Below are 16,124 nucleotides of genomic sequence, written 5' to 3' on the forward strand. Positions count from 1 at the left end.
ACACTTGTGCAACCACTTTGGAAAGCAGTGTGGCGGTTTCTCAGGAAATTCGGGATCAACCTACCCCAGGACCCAGCAATTCCACTATTGGGAATCTACCCAAGAGATGCCCAATCATACTACAAAAGCATATGCTCATCTATGTTCATAGCAGCATTATTTGTAATAGCCAGATCCTGGAAGCAACCTAGATGCCCTTCAGTGGAAGAATGGATGAAGAAACTGTGGAATATATACATGCTAGAATACTACTCAGCGGTAAAAAACAATGACATCTTGAATTTTGCAGGCAAATGGATGGAAATAGAAAACACTATTCTGAGTGAGGTAACCCAGACCCAAAAAGATGAACATGGGATGTACTCACTCATAATCGGTTTCTAGCCATAATTAAAGGACATCAAGCCTATAAATTTGGGATCCTTGAGAAGATAATAAGGTGAACTCCCAAAAAAAGATATAGTAATCCTCCTGGATATTGGAAGTAGACATGATCGCCTGGCAAAATTGGGAACTTGAGGGTTGGGCGAGACTGGGCCAAGGGAAGATGGGGAGAGAAAAGTGTGAAGGGGAGAATGGGGGGAGCTCGGAGGAATGGGGTGCTTGGGATATAGGAAGGGTGGATATGGGAGCAGGGAAGCATATAGCTGAATTTAAGGAGCTACCTGAGGGTTGTCAAGAGACTTGACCCTAGAGGGGTTCCCAGGTTTCCAGGGAGATGCCCCCAGTTAGTTCCTTGGGCAGCTGAGGAGAGGGAGCCTGAAAAGGCCAGTTCCTATAGCCATACTGATGAATTTCTTGCATATCACCATAGAACCTCCACCTGACGATAGATGAAGAAAATGACAGAGCCCCACATTGGAGCACTGGACTGAGCTCCCAAGGTCCTGATGAGGAGCAGAAGGAGAGAGAACATGAGAAAGAAAGTCAGGACTGTGAGGGAACCTCCAGCTGGCGACAGATGGGGAAGGTGGCTGAGCCCCACATTGGAGCACTGGACTGAGCTCCCAAGGTCCTGATGAGGAGCAGAAGGAGCGAGAACATGAGGGAGAAAGTCAGGAACGTGAGGGGTGCGTTCACTCATGGAGACGGTGGGACAGAACTAAAGGGAGATCACCAACTCCAGTTGGAATGGGACTGATGGATCATGCGACCAAACCCGTCTCTCTGAATGTGGCCAACAGCGGGGGCTGACTGAGAAGCAAAGGACAATGGCGCTGGGCTCTGATTCTTCTGCATGGACGGGCTCTGTGGGAGCCTTCTCAGCTTGGTCGATCACCTTCCTGGACCTGGGGGGAGTTGGCAGGACCTTGGACTTAGCATAGAGTGGGGAACCCTGATGGCTCCTTGGCCTTGAGAGGGAGGGAGGGGAGGTATGGGTGGAGGGAAGGGGAGGGAAGGGGGAGAAGGAGAGGAGGGAAGGGGGAGGAGGAGCGGAGGGAGGGGGGAGGAGGAGGGAAGGAGATGGAAATTTTTAAATATAAAAAAAATAAACCATGAGAAAAAAAAATAAAGATGTAAAAAAAAAAGGACAATCTAGACTGCTCAAATTATAGGGGCATTAGTTTGTTGTGCCATAATAGTAAGATTGTCTTCTTCATTATTCTGCAAAGGATTAAGTAGAGAACAGAGTAAATTCTAGCACAGGCCCAGTGTAAATTTGAGCTTACAGGAGCACAATTGATCAGATCTTCAATTTAGGACAACTAGCAAGAAAATACAAAAAAAATTAGAAAAAACTTGTACATCTGTTACATTGACTACAGGAAGGCTTTGAACAGCATTTGGGGGAAAGTACTTTAGGAAACAATGGGGTTCTATAAGTACCCAGATAAAAATCATAAGAATATCAGAAAATACCTATAAAGATACTTTTGCATCAGTCAAAGGCTGTAGAGAACTAAGTGATCAGTTTAAGACAATCATAGAAGTGTTGCAAGGATGCATCCTTTCAGCACTACTATTTAATATATTCCTGGAATAATAATAACAACAGCCCTGGAGGATGAGGAGACAGGCGTGCAGATAGGTGGTGTGTGAATCAATAACTTGCATTTGGCTGACAACATAGCACTGCTTGCTGAAAGTCTAAATGAGCTGCAGGTCATGGTAAATAGAGTGATGAAAGTCAGTGAAAACCTTGATATGAAAGTAAACATGGAGAAGACTGAGATACGAAACTTGAGAAGGGCACACAGGATATTAACATTGTAATTATGAATCAGAACTTCAAACAAACAGTCAATTTTGTCTATTTGGGAGGTAACCTTGGTTCAAAAGAGAACCATTTCAGACCTCAAGAGGCAGATAAGGATGGAGAGGGCTACATTGCAGGCACTAAGAAACGTTTGGCAGCAAATGACATAACAACAACAAAATTACAAGCATATGAGACAAGTTTGAGCTGTCTTCTTTATAACTCTGAAACCTGGACAATGAAACGCTCCTCAGAAGAGCAGTTGAATGTGTTTGAGATGGCATTTCCAAGAAGGTTTCTTAGGAAGAGATAGGGTGTGCTACGATGACATTAAGAAACATCTCTATCTGTAGACAGAAGTAAACTACAGGATATGGAACAGTGCTTTAGATACTTTGGCCATGTTATAAGAATGAAAGGTGGCAGATACCTGAAGATAGCATTGCTTGGAGGAGTGCATGGGATAAGGCAAACAATAAGGTCCCCAAAATGCTGGATCGACAGCATAAAGGAAGACTGTAGAACCTTGGGTATGACAATAACACAAGCATCTAGGACTTCCCAGAATAGGAACAACTAGAGAACCACCATAAATAGGTTGTTCATATATACTGAAGCATTGCTAGGGCATAAAAGATGGTGATGATGATAATGGTGATGATAATTAGGAGGAGGATTACAAAAATCAAACAAAAAGAGTGTGTACCCCCACTGCAGTTTCTACTAGAAAAAGATAAGGATGAAAGTTTATTTGTTCTTTGTATAAGTCACAAGGTTTATATTAAATGCTGAATAGAAAATAAAAAGAGGGTTGAAATTGTATACAAACCCTTTCAATGTCTTTGTGAAACAGACTGGATATAAAAGCAACATAACACAACATCAATTGCTTCAAACTAAGTGTAGGAACAGGCAAGTGCCTTTTCATTTCTATGCTTTATTCGCATTTTTGTTAAATTCCAAGTAATATAGATACATTATATCTCCTAGCCCATATCATAGCCTATTATGATTAAAATGACTTGGCAATTGACAAGGAATAGAGTCATTGAACTGACAATACTCTGGACATATGTGCAAGCAAGAGTCTATATCTTGTTAATTAGAATAGAAAAACCAGTATAATTAAATATAAGTACTATAAACATTGGAATATATTCCTGAATTCAAATAGAAGTAGAAAGGAAGCTCAGGAAACATATTGTTATCCCTCTGGTTCCTGACTGTGTCCATAATATGAAAATAACAACCACACTTCCTTGCATGCTCTGTGTGTGTGCTTCTTAGATTCTTAAAACAAGGTACTAAGAAAATAGAATGAACTGGTGTAGACAGTGCTAGCAATAATACTGAGAGAGGTAAGAAAAATAAAGGATGCCTGGGACATTCCATAGCAAACCACAGAGAAGACTCACCATTGACATACAGACTGTTCTTGTCCAGGGAGTAGTTACCCAGCTGGGTGATTCCCTGAGTTAGATTTCTCAGCTCTGTGTACAACTCTTTGATGTCCATCCCAGGATGTGCAGGGTCATGGTTGTAAGCACAGATGGCATCCACACCAGTGGCTGTTCCATTCTTCTTAGGCCTAAAAAGAGAGGAGTGTGGAGCCTTTAGAACAGTCATAGTGTAGATGAGAACCAGAGTGAAGAAGGAGGAATGAGAATGGTCACAATGAGCAGTGTTCATTCCTTGCAAAGGGACAGAAAGGAGACTCACCGGAGGGAATCCAGTCTGCAAATGGAGTTGAAGGAGTCATTCTGGAACACGTGTCCAAGCTGTGGATGGGGAAGGAGGAGGGAAATGAAAGCAGGTGTTGGACAAAGGAGTCATATGGGATCAACCTCTGTCAGGCTGTTAGGATAAGGGTCTCACCAGGTACTGGAGGAAACTCTCAGTTGAGCTGAACAGAGCTGAATCATTGCTCATATTTGGTGAATATGGAAGGTTGGTTATGGTGAAGTTGATTGTGAGGGTTTTTAGATGGTGCCCTATAGCTGCAGGAAGAGGAGAGATACAACTGAGAATTTGCTTGGTGCCAGAGTGAAACCCTGTTCTCACCAGTTTGGCTTCTCTTTCAGTCTCCCACCATATTGCAACATTTCCAATCAGGTCAGAACCTACACAACTTCTTCACCCCATAGCACATAAATCACCTTCTCTTAGCATTCCTCACATTCATTCTCTCTTCATTCTGGCATAGGTCTTAGTTTATGACCAGCACATACTTCCTGCAAACATATTGAATGCAATGTCTAAAGATGTTCTCTATGTGAATCACTAGGAGCATCTTTGTTAAATGAAAACTCACACTGGGATGATCTATAATGCATTACTACCCATGAATCCATGTGTATTGTTGTGTCCAGGTTGTAATTGAAGATTGACACTTGTGGTGGCTAGTGATTATTGTTAAATTGTCATACATGGGAATAAGAATTAAAGAATTGCTTCTATCACATTGACAGTGGACCTATCTATGGAACTTATTTTTTTTTGCTATTTGATGTAGAAGAACCAGTTAACTATGAACAGCACTACCACCAGGCATGTGGTCTTGTTAGTCTGATCTTTGCACATATGAACATGACCCTGATACTTCACATACTGGTTTCCTAGATATATCTGGAAGACACGTGGTAAAAGTGTGGGACAAGATATCTAATCAAAAGTTCTCAAGATACCTGTGGTAGGTTCTGGATGCAGAGATGCAGATGGAGTTGGTAGGGTAGTGGTGGCTGGCACACGAGCTGTGGAAAGGATTGTTATTGCTAAAATTCTCATTTTCAAGAATATTTCATACTTCATTTATCTGGATTGTTTTTACTCATCCTAGAGATTCTGCTCGGGAGGAATATTCCTACAAAAACCTTCCCCTTCTAAATACAACAAGGCTGTCCATAGTGAGAGAAATTTTTTTAGCTATGATTAGAGGCAGAACAACCATTCACAGATAAACCACGAGCTAAACTGAAGAGTGACTGTGTGTGGAGAAGGAAATTATACTATGACCAGAATTAACTCAAGATATTGAGATTAGTAATCAATATAGTGCTTGAGTAAAGAACACTGATGAACTAGGAGAATAAAAAGCATAAAGGTAAAATAGATGGATAGAAGGAAAATACATAAAAGTAGGACTGTAGTAATTCAATAAGAATCAAAAAAGATATGTCATTTATGTGGAATCTTGTAGAGAAGAGACAACAACTAAGTGAATGAACTTGATGGTGGGTTACCAAGTGTGTGAGGATGTGTGTGTGTGTGTGTGTGTGTGTGTGTGTGTGTGTGTGTGCGCACGCATGCACCAATGAGCAGATTATAGCATTCTTATATAGATGAGTAGAGGAAAATTGAATAGATGGGTAGGTGGATGGATGGGTAGATAAGTACTGCATGCATGGATTCATGAATGAATTGGTATCTGTGGTCAGAGAATAACAAAAGAGAGAAAGTGCATGCTTAAAGCTAAGGAAGCAGAAGACATAGGTGTATAAAAAAACTGAATGGTCTGAATGATAGGTAACAGTTGATAGTAAAGCTAGTGATCATACATGTGATGAATATATGAATATATAGGGAGGAATGTGTCTGGTGAAAGGTCAGGTGGATGCATGTATGAATGGATAAAGAAGTAGTATGAACTGGAATATGGACAGTAGTTTGAGCTTGTCAATGAATGTGAATATGTGAATAAACACAAACATGCATGAAGGAAGGAGAAAAAGAAGAAACTAATGAAATTTAAATAAGTAGGTAAGAGAATGGATAGATGAATGGATGGATAAACAGATGGACAGATGGATGGATGGTTCAAAGGATAGATGGATTGATAGAAATGTGAGAAGTTTGCAGGAATAGCTAGAAACATGGACGAGTGGACAGCTAGAAAGGTAATGATGAGAGGCCACTGCACACCTATAACTCAACTCCAAACTATTAAGCAACCTTTAAATAATTCCTGGCTCCTCAATGTAGCTCAGGAGAAAATGGGGAATACACTGAACTTATCGGCACAAGAAACAATTTTTGGGAAAAATCCTGGATATATTTCACAATATAGAAGCAGAGGAATTGCCAAATTCCTTTTATGAAGCCACAGTTACCCTGATACCAAAACCACACAAAGACTCAACCAAGAAAGAGAATTACAGGCCAATCTCACTCATGAACATCAACGAAAAATTCTCAATAAAATACTGGCAAACCGAATCCAAGAACACATTAGAAAAATTATCCACTATGATCAAGTAGGCTTAATCCCAGAAATGCAGGGCTTGTTCCACATACAAAAATCTATCAATGTAATCCATCATATAAATAAACTGAAAGAAAAAACCATATGATTATTTCATTAGATGCTGAAAAAACATTTGACAAAATTTAACACCCTTATATGATAAAGGTCTTGGAGAGGTTAGGGATACAAGGTTCATACCTAAATATAATAAAAGCTATTTACGGCAAGCTGACAGCTAACATTAAATTCAATGGAGAGAAACTCAAAGCCATTCCACTAAAATCAGGAACATGACAAGGCTGTCCACTCTTTCCATATCTCTTCAATATTGTGCTTGAAGTTCTTTTTTTTTAACTAATTAAAGATAACTTTTATTCTTGAATACAATCTTATAAAACACATGGAATATAGAGCATTTTAATTACATTGCTTTTGTAGAACTTTTCTCTTCAAAACTGACTATGAACCCATAGTTCTTTGTGGTTTAATTAAACTACATTCATTTAGACTTTTGACACATCAGGTAAACTTGTTTATTTTTCTCTATATTCAACCAAAAGCTTCTTAGTAATAGCATAAACTAACCTCAGATATTAATGAAATTGTAATAGGACTAAGTTGGGAAGTAGCCTCTTGTAGCCTTTCAACGTCTGAACTGGAAAATCCTTCAAACAGAAGAGTACAGGCATAAAACAAAGAAAAACCAAGGAAGCTGCAAAACCCAGAGGTATAAACTCAATGTAATAAATCAGAATGTCAAACCTAGGGTACTTAAGATTCTGGCCTTGTTTGGAAATTGTCCTGTGACCATTTCCTGAGGAGACCTCAACAAATGCCTGCTTACTCCAGACAAGGCCCACTGAAAACCCAAAACCAACCATAATGCAGCTTGCTGAAATACAGACTTTACTAGGAATTACTTATATTTCCATGACAACCTACTGGAAGCTAAATCAGGAAAAGCTCTCTCATGGCACCCATTTGAGGGGTGATAGAGCCTCCCGAACTCTTCCCAGCTAACAACCACAAACTGCCTGTACATCACATGTCCTCTCCCACTGTATGACAGAAAGGAAATGCTCCTACTGCTGTTCAGGTCACCTTCAGGTGACCACAGCTGATGGGAGTTCAGGAGGACAATGGCTATGTCGTGTCCAGAGAACAGGACTCCACAAGCGAAATTCCTGTGTGTATTTGGGAAAATTTCCACCCAGGGTTGTAGTGTACGTTATTCAAAATTGGAATTTATCAGTCCAAGGTAATAGATTGTTTTTGGTCATCTCTCTAGTAATCAGAGCTGCCCTGTCCTATGAGCAGATTGGTTCTCAGACTCCCTTTAGATACCCATATCCCTGAAAGCTCAGCCTCCTTTTAGAAAGTGGTATAGTATTTAAACTATGAAGATCTAAGTCAGCTATAGATTATTTATAGTATCTAATACAATGTAATTGCTATTTAAACAGTTACTCCATTGTATCTTTAATTACCTTCATGCCAAGAAAAGCTACGATCTGTAGAGTTCAATACTGAGACAGTGTTTACTCTTAATATGTTTCACTCACTGTTAGTTGACTTCATAGACAGTGCAGCAGTGGATAAGGAAGGATAAATTTCTAATGCATCATAACTTCTTACTTTGAACTGTTTGAAGGTTTATTTTTATGTTTCTGTGCTTCTCTTTCATTAAGTGTTTGAGTTTGGTGTTAGGGGAGAAGTCTTTTCTACTTAAAAGTTTCTTAATTTCCTCTCCTGTTGCTGTGATAAAACACCAACAGAAGAAACTTAAAGGAGAAAGAGAATATTTTATCCCACAGTACAGGGGGAAAGTCAAGGCAGTGAGATCTTGAAGCAGCTGTTCACTGGACAACCGAAGTCATGCACACTTTCTGGTGCTCCCCTGGCTTTCTTCATTTCATGCAATCCAGATTTGCAATAGCAAAAAGACAGCATAAGGAGATCAAGGGGATTCGAATTGGAAAGGAAGAAGTTAAACTTCCGTTATTTGCAGATGATATGATAGTGTACATAAGCAACCCCAAAAAATCTACCAAAGAACTCCTACAGCTGATAAACACCTTTAGTCATGTGACAGGATATAAGATCAACTCCAAAAAATCAGTTGCTTTCCTATACACAAAGGATAAAGAAGCAGAGAGGAAAATCAGAGAAGCATCACTTTTCACGATAGCCACAAATAGCATAAATTATCTTGGAGTAACTCTAACCAAGGAAGTGAAAGATCTATTTGACAAGAACTTTAAGTCATTGAAGAAAGAAATTGAAGAGGATACCAGAAAATGGAAGGATCTCCCTTGCTCTTGGATTGGGAGGATTAACATAGTAAAAATGGCAATTTTACCAAAAGCAATCTATAGATTCAATGCAATCCCCACTAAAATCCCATCAAAATTCTTCACAGACCTTGGATAACAGAGTCTTAAAGATTATGAATTTATACACATGTCCTTGTGAATCAAAAAACTTCTCTAGAGAAAAAAATAGCACTGTTTGAGCAACCTAGTTTCAAACAGAATGGCAAAAATCTCCATCAGCTAAATATCTGACAGAGAGTTAGTGTCAGAATATATAAATAAATTATAAATTAACCACCAAGAAAACAACCCAATAAAAATTGAGGCATGACCTTGAAAATTCTCACAAAAGGAAAGACAAATTGTGCAGATATTTTTTAGAAAAACGATCAAGAAGACCAGGTATCAGTAAAAAATAATTTTTAAAACTTCTTTAAAATTTTATCTTATTCCTATAATAATGGCTAAGAATAAAAAATACAACCACACAAGAACAAAATTATTACAAATGTTGGTAGATGTGGGGAAACAGCAACAATTATTCATTTCTAGTTGGAGTATATCCACCACAGAAATAAGTGTGACAGGGCCTAAAATGCTAGAAATAGACCTACTATCAGATCCAGTGTTACCATTCTGGTGCATACACTCAAGGGAGTCTATACATTACTATTAAAAGACAGGCATGTCCATGTTTATTGCTGCTCTAGTCACAATATCTAGAAAATTGTAACAGTCTAGATGCCCACAAACTGGTGGACAAATAATAAAAATATGGTACATTTATACAGTATTTTTAAGCTGGTAAGAATAATACAATTGCCACAGTCTCTGTGAGTTCATATGTGTACCATCCCTTTTGTATCTAAAAGATACTATATCCTTAGAGTCATCTATAGTGCTTTGAGCTGTACAAGTTCAAACCAGGAAATGACAGCACTGAAAAATGGAAGTAGACCCCTTACCAAGAAACTGCAATAAGAACCAGCTAAGAAAGGGAAAATCAATTTTCCCCAAAGGAGTGTCACTAGATATATTAACTACATTCACAGCAGGATGGGTCACAGGCCCAGAAATAGTAGAAAAACAGAAAATGGACACCTTATTTTTTTCCGTTTTTATTTGGCTTCTTAACCCCACAATACAAATCACCTTCTCTTAGCATTCCTCATGTCAATTCTCTCTTCATTCTAGCACAGGTCTTATGACCAGCACACAATTCCTGTAAACTCATCGGATACAATGTATAAAGATGTTCTCTTTCTGGATCACTAGGAGCATCTTTCTGAAATGAAAACTCACACTGGGATCATCTATAGTGCATAACCACCTATGGTATCATGTGTATGTCTGCGTCCGGGTTGCAGTTGAAGATTTGATACCTGTGGTGACTAATATTCGTTGTCTAGTAGTCACACATGGGGATAAGAATGGAAGAATTGCTTTCATCAAATTGACTGTGCACACATCTACAGGACCTATAGGACATTTTCTTGATTGCTCCTTTTATGTAGGAGATCCAATCCACTATAAGCAATACCACTATCAGGCAAGTAAGCTTGTGTATGAACAAGAAGGGTAGCTGACATGAGACTGAAAGCAAACCAGTAATCAGTGTTCCCCCTGTTGTCTGCTTTAGGCCATTGCTCTTGGTTCTTGCCATGAATTTTTACTTGATTTCCTTAAGTGTATACTGTGACATGGACTTGCAAGTGAAATAAACTCATACTTTTTCAAGTTGCTGTAGACTATCACAGCAAAAGAATGCAACCCTACAATGGGCACTCAACTCATCTTCCAGTGATTTCCATTCTCATTTATAGATCCATCCTGAGTCTAGTACCATGACCCCACTAGCTGCTAAGAAAGACATACATAGCTACACTGCAAGGTTAACATTATTATTCATGGAAATCAAATCCCACCATTTACTATGTTTTTTGATGGTCACTGTGCCCTCATATTGAAATCCTCACTTCCAGGAACTTTCTATGCTTCATTATCTTGATCACACCCATTCACCCAAAGAGAGTTACGTTTTAGGAGGAATTTTTCCTCAGAAAGTCTTCCCCTATTTGTCTATTTGTCTCACGTGCCATTTGGCTGCAGGTGGGCAAGCACCTGGTTTGATTGTTAGTCTGATCTTTGCACATATGAAGATGACCCTGAAACTAGCATCTTTACATCATTGTTTCTTAGCTCTATATGGAAGGCAGGGGTGGAAGTTTGAGGTAGGGGATCTAATCAAAGGCAGGCAATGGGAACCCTGGATACCTGTGGCAGGTTCTGGCTGCAGAGATGCAGATGGAGAAGGTAGGATAGTGGTGGCTGGCTCACGAGCTGTGGAAAGGATTGTCATTGCTGAAATTCTCATTTCCAAGAATATTTCATGTTTCATTTATCTGGATTGTTCTTACTCATCCTAGAGATTCAGCTCAGGAGGAATTTTCCTCTGAAAACCTTCCCATTCTAAATACAACAAGGCTATCCATAGTGAGAGAATTTTTCTTAGCTATGATTAGAGGCAGAACAACCATTCATAGATGAACCATGAGCTAAACTGAAGAGTGACTGTGTGTGGAGAAGTGAATTAAACTATGACCAGAATTAATTGAAGATATTGAGATAAGAAATCAGCATGAAGGATGAGCAAAGAACACAGATGAATTTAAAAAAACAGAGGGAATAGAGACTATATGAACCAGGGGGAACCAAGATCATGATGAGTTAATGCATAGAAATTGCTGACCTGAGCTCATGTGAACTCACAGACTTCAGACCCACAGCTGGGGAACCTGCATGGGAACTGAACTAGGATCACTACAAACAGGTGTGACAGCTGTGTAGCTTTGTATGTTTGAGAGGCTTCTGGAAGGAGGACCAAAGTCTATCTCTGGGACATGAACTGGCTTTTTGGAGCCTATTTCTTATTGTGGGATGTTTTGCTCAGTCTTGGTGCTGGTGGGAGAGCTTTGGTCCCTCAACTTAATGTGCTAGGCTTTGTTGACTCTTCATGGGAGACCTTACCTTTTTACAGGATTGGATGGGGATGGGTTAGGAGGGACATGACTGGAGCAGGAGGAATGAAGGGAGGGGGACCTGTGGTCTCAATTTAAAATGAATAAAAAATTTAATTAACAAGTTTCAAAAATATATAAAGGATAAATGAATGGATAGACAGAAGAATATATAAAAGGAGGGCCAAAATATTCCATAATTCAAAAGGAATTTTAGTGATACAAGAAAGGAGAGAAGAAAGGACAACAAAGTGAATGAACTTGATAGGTAAAAAAGTACGACTGTGTGTATGTGTGTGTGTGTCTTGATTGATGAATGGGCAGATTATACCATAATTATATGGATAAGTAGATGAATATTGAATAGATGGGTAGGTGGATGTATGAATGGATGACGTGGTATTTCCCTGTATGCTGTGAATACCATTGGTTAATAAAGAAACTATCTTGGGCCTGTGCAGGGAATATATGTAGGTCAGAAAAACTAAACTGAATGCTGGGAGAAAGAAGGGTGGAGTCAGGAGAAGCCATGTAGCCTCGCCAGAGACAGATGCTGGAACTTTAGCTGGTAAGCCACTGCTATGTGGCAATATAGAGATTTGTAGAAATGGGTTAAATTAATATGTAAGAGTTAGCCAATAAGAAGCTAGAATTAATGAGACAAGCAGTGATTTGAATAATACAGTTTCTGTGTTATTATTTCAGGGCTGAGTAGCCAGGAACCAACAAGCGGCCTCCATCTACAAATAGATAGGTATTGCATGCATGGATACATGAGTGGACTGGCATGTGAATTCACTGAAAGCCAAATGGAGGACGCAGGTGTATAAACAGCTAAATGGACAGAAAGATACATAGATAGTAGCTGACAGAAGAGTGAGTGATCACACAGGTTGTGAGTATATGGATATATAAGCAGGGATGTGTCTAATAGAAGGTCAGGTGAACTTGTGTATAAATGTATGAAGAAAAAAGAAGAAATAAAGCATGAAATAGAAACTGGACATTAGTATAGGTTTATCAAAGAATGTGAATGAGTGAATGAGCACAATCATGCATAAAGGAAGGAGAGAGAAGAAACAAAGGAAATCCAAATGAATAGGTAGGAGAATGGATGGATGGATGGATGGATGGATGGATGGATGGATGAATTGATGTAAATGTGATATGAGTTCAGGAATAGCTGGAAAATGGAAGAATGGGAAGCTGGAAATATAATGGGTACATAGGCCACTGAACACCCAAAACTCAACTCCAAATGATTAAACAACCTTTACATAAGTCCTTGCACCCTGATGTGGTTAAGGAGAAAATGGGGAATACACTTGAACTTATTGGCAAAAGAAAGGATTTGAGAGACAGAACCTGGATAGCAAAGTCTTAAAGACTAACAATTAATAAACATGTCCAAGTCAATCAAAAGCTTCTCTAGAGAAAAAAATAACACTGTTTGAGCAAAGTGGCTTCCTAAAGAATGACAAAAATCTTTATCAGCTAAGTACCTAACAGAGGGTTAGTGTCAAGAATATAAAAATAAATTAAAAATTAACCACCAAGAAAACAACCCAATAAAAATTGTGACATGGCTCTGATAATTCTCACAAAATGAAATACAAACTGTAGAGAAACATTTTTAAAAACATGTTCAACATACCTAGGTACCAGGGAAATAAAATTTAAACTTCTATAATATTTCATCTTACCCTTATTAGAATGGCTTAAATAAAAAATAAATAAATAAACAGCAAATAGAACAAATGACAACAAATGCTGGCATGGATGTGGAGAAACAGGAACAACTACTCACTTCTCATGGGGGCATAATAACTACAGAAATAAGTGTGGAGGTTATTAAATTATTGGAAGTAGATCTACTATAAGATCCAATGTTACCACTCTTGGGTATATACACTAAGCATTCTATATGCTACTGTCGAGAAACATGCAAGTCCATGTTTATTGCTGCTCTATTCAAATTTGCCACAATCTCTGTGAGTTCATCTGTTGTATCTGGAAGATATTATATCCTTGGAGTCTTCTACAATGCTACAATGTACAATGGACAAAAGCTGTACAAGTTCAATATATTCAATATACAATGTGCAAAAGCTATACCATTTCAATGTACAATGTACAAAAACTGTACTCATTCAAATCAGAAAAAATACAGCACTGAGAAAGGGAAGTGGACACAAACTTCTACCCCTAGACAAGAAGCTATTTGCAATGTACACCTGCTAAGAAAGGGAAAATTAATTTTCTCCTATGAAGTATCACAGGGTGTATCAAACACACACAAGGCAGGACTCATGCCCAGAAATAGTTGGAGAACAGAAAATGGATACCTTATTTTTTTCAGTTATTAATTTGGTGTGAGATTTTGTTTTATTTTCTTTCACTTTGAAATTTTGTCTTCTTGTATATGTGTTTGAATTTTTACTTTTGTCTTTTGGGAACTTGGGGGAGAGAGAGAAAAACAAAGAGATAGAAGAGAGGGGAAGAACATGAAGTTGTGCAAGTAGCGAAGTGGGAAGGACCTGAAAATAGTTTGGGAAGAGAAAAACATGATCAAAATATATCACATAAAAATTAAATAAAAATGGTACAGCTAACAAATGAGAAGGTAAATGGATGGAGCTGAAAACAATCATTATGGGTGAAGTAACCTGGAGCAAGAGAGAAGAAGTCATGCCTTTTCTATTTTTTGTAGATGTTAGATTTAAATCTTTACATTTGTGTGTTTCATTTAATAGGATATGGTGATTTAATGCTTGATAGGAAATAACAGAATGGGAAGGGTAAAATATAGAAGAAATTAGGATGACCATGTAGAGAGGGAATATGGGGAGGGATAATTTATACTAAGGGCAATCCAAAAAGTCAGACAGAACTCTAATAGTATAGAAGCTTCCTAAAGTATATGCATGCACACATAGAAGGAGTCTAAATAGATTTGCTATATAATGGGGCAGCAATGCCTCACTAGACACCACTGGATGATAAATAAACATCCAGCACTAGGATTGGATTATTCCTTTTGGAGCTATTGACCAAGTGATGTACCAGTGACTTCTAAACAGTACTGGCTATTGCCATTGCATTTGGTTACCCTGCAGAACTTCTTGGTTAGATTTGTATTGCTGAAGATACCAGGCACTTGAGCCATAGCACATGGAGAAGTAAACTGGCACTCAGCTGGAAGTTTCATCCCTTCTGGCTGGCTTTCAGAGTGCTGGAAGGTGCTATGCATGCTACTGGAGAAGGAAAGCTATCACCAAACATGCTCAAGTGCTAACACTTGAATTACAGTGATGACTGTTCTGGTAACACGTGTTCACTGATACAACAGCAACACAAATTCCTGGAATAATACTCTCAGAGAACTAATATAAATTAGAAAAGATACAAGAGAGAAGGCAATACTAGAAAATCACCTAATTAGTCATCCGAATTTGCACATTGATAATGATAATGTCCCTGTGGTCAGAACACTTCCTTGTAGGAGACACACATTACACCTCAACTAAAGTCCATTAATTAATTCTATATCATACAATTTTGGAAATATTTTTATCCAACCAAGAAGAATATGGAAAATTCAGAAACCCAACATGAAAGCTGTAGTTTCAAGAAGAGACCAATTGCTTCCATTGAGAGCTTGGTCTCTTTGAACAGCCTGGTTTGTATTTGGATCAGCTTTCCTTGGGAAATGAGGAGAAAAGTATGGACCAAGATGTAGGTTGGGCTAAATCGATACATACTTGTAGGAGGTTTTTCTGGACCAGGTTCATTATAACCTAGAAAATACAAGACATGTTAGAGGAGGGAAGAGCAAGGGAAAGAATTCTGCATGCTTTTGCCTATCTGGTACCAAACCACACCTAAAAAGATTAGTGAACATCTGTTCATGTTATAAGATCTGACAAATCATAATGGAGAAGGGTTTCTTGGTATTTCCGCTATACTCATCTCTATGTCCCCAATAGGTTCTTACAAAACATATTTTACACCTTACTTCCACAACAATATGCCTCAATACACACCATTTTTATTCTGCCACTGGATATCTACCCAGAATATCCTTATTGACCATTTACTATGAGTTGTATTCCATTTTCATTTGAAGTATATTACACGAATAGACAATGATTTAAAAAATGCACTGTGTGTGTTCCCACTGTAGTTCACATTAAGAAACAATATAGATGAGAGTTATTTGTTCTTTGCATGATGAATAAAATACGGTTTATAGTAAATGCTTATTTAAAAATGAAAGCAGGGTGAAAATCATACACAAATCCTTGTGATGGTTTAGTGATTGGATATAAACTGCAGAATGACAAAATTTCATTCAAAAC

At 38.4% G+C, this 16,124-nt stretch overlaps 1 protein-coding gene across 1 annotated transcript in view; it reads right to left on the reverse strand.

The window, feature by feature from the left end:
• The window catches only part of Muc16 (mucin 16, cell surface associated), a 185,925-nt gene that overhangs the window by 23,538 nt on the left and 146,263 nt on the right, over positions 1–16,124 (reverse strand). Inside the window, exons 65-69 of the mRNA XM_042054693.1 lie at positions 15,528–15,563; positions 4,882–4,947; positions 4,073–4,188; positions 3,917–3,975; positions 3,613–3,785 (exon numbers count right to left, since the gene is read on the reverse strand). Coding sequence (XP_041910627.1) covers positions 3,613–3,785; positions 3,917–3,975; positions 4,073–4,188; positions 4,882–4,947; positions 15,528–15,563 — 450 coding nt within the window. The remainder of the gene's footprint in view (positions 1–3,612; positions 3,786–3,916; positions 3,976–4,072; positions 4,189–4,881; positions 4,948–15,527; positions 15,564–16,124) is intronic.

This window comes from Arvicola amphibius, chromosome 3 (genome assembly GCF_903992535.2).
Source record: "Arvicola amphibius chromosome 3, mArvAmp1.2, whole genome shotgun sequence".
NCBI classification, from domain to species: domain Eukaryota; kingdom Metazoa; phylum Chordata; class Mammalia; order Rodentia; family Cricetidae; genus Arvicola; species Arvicola amphibius.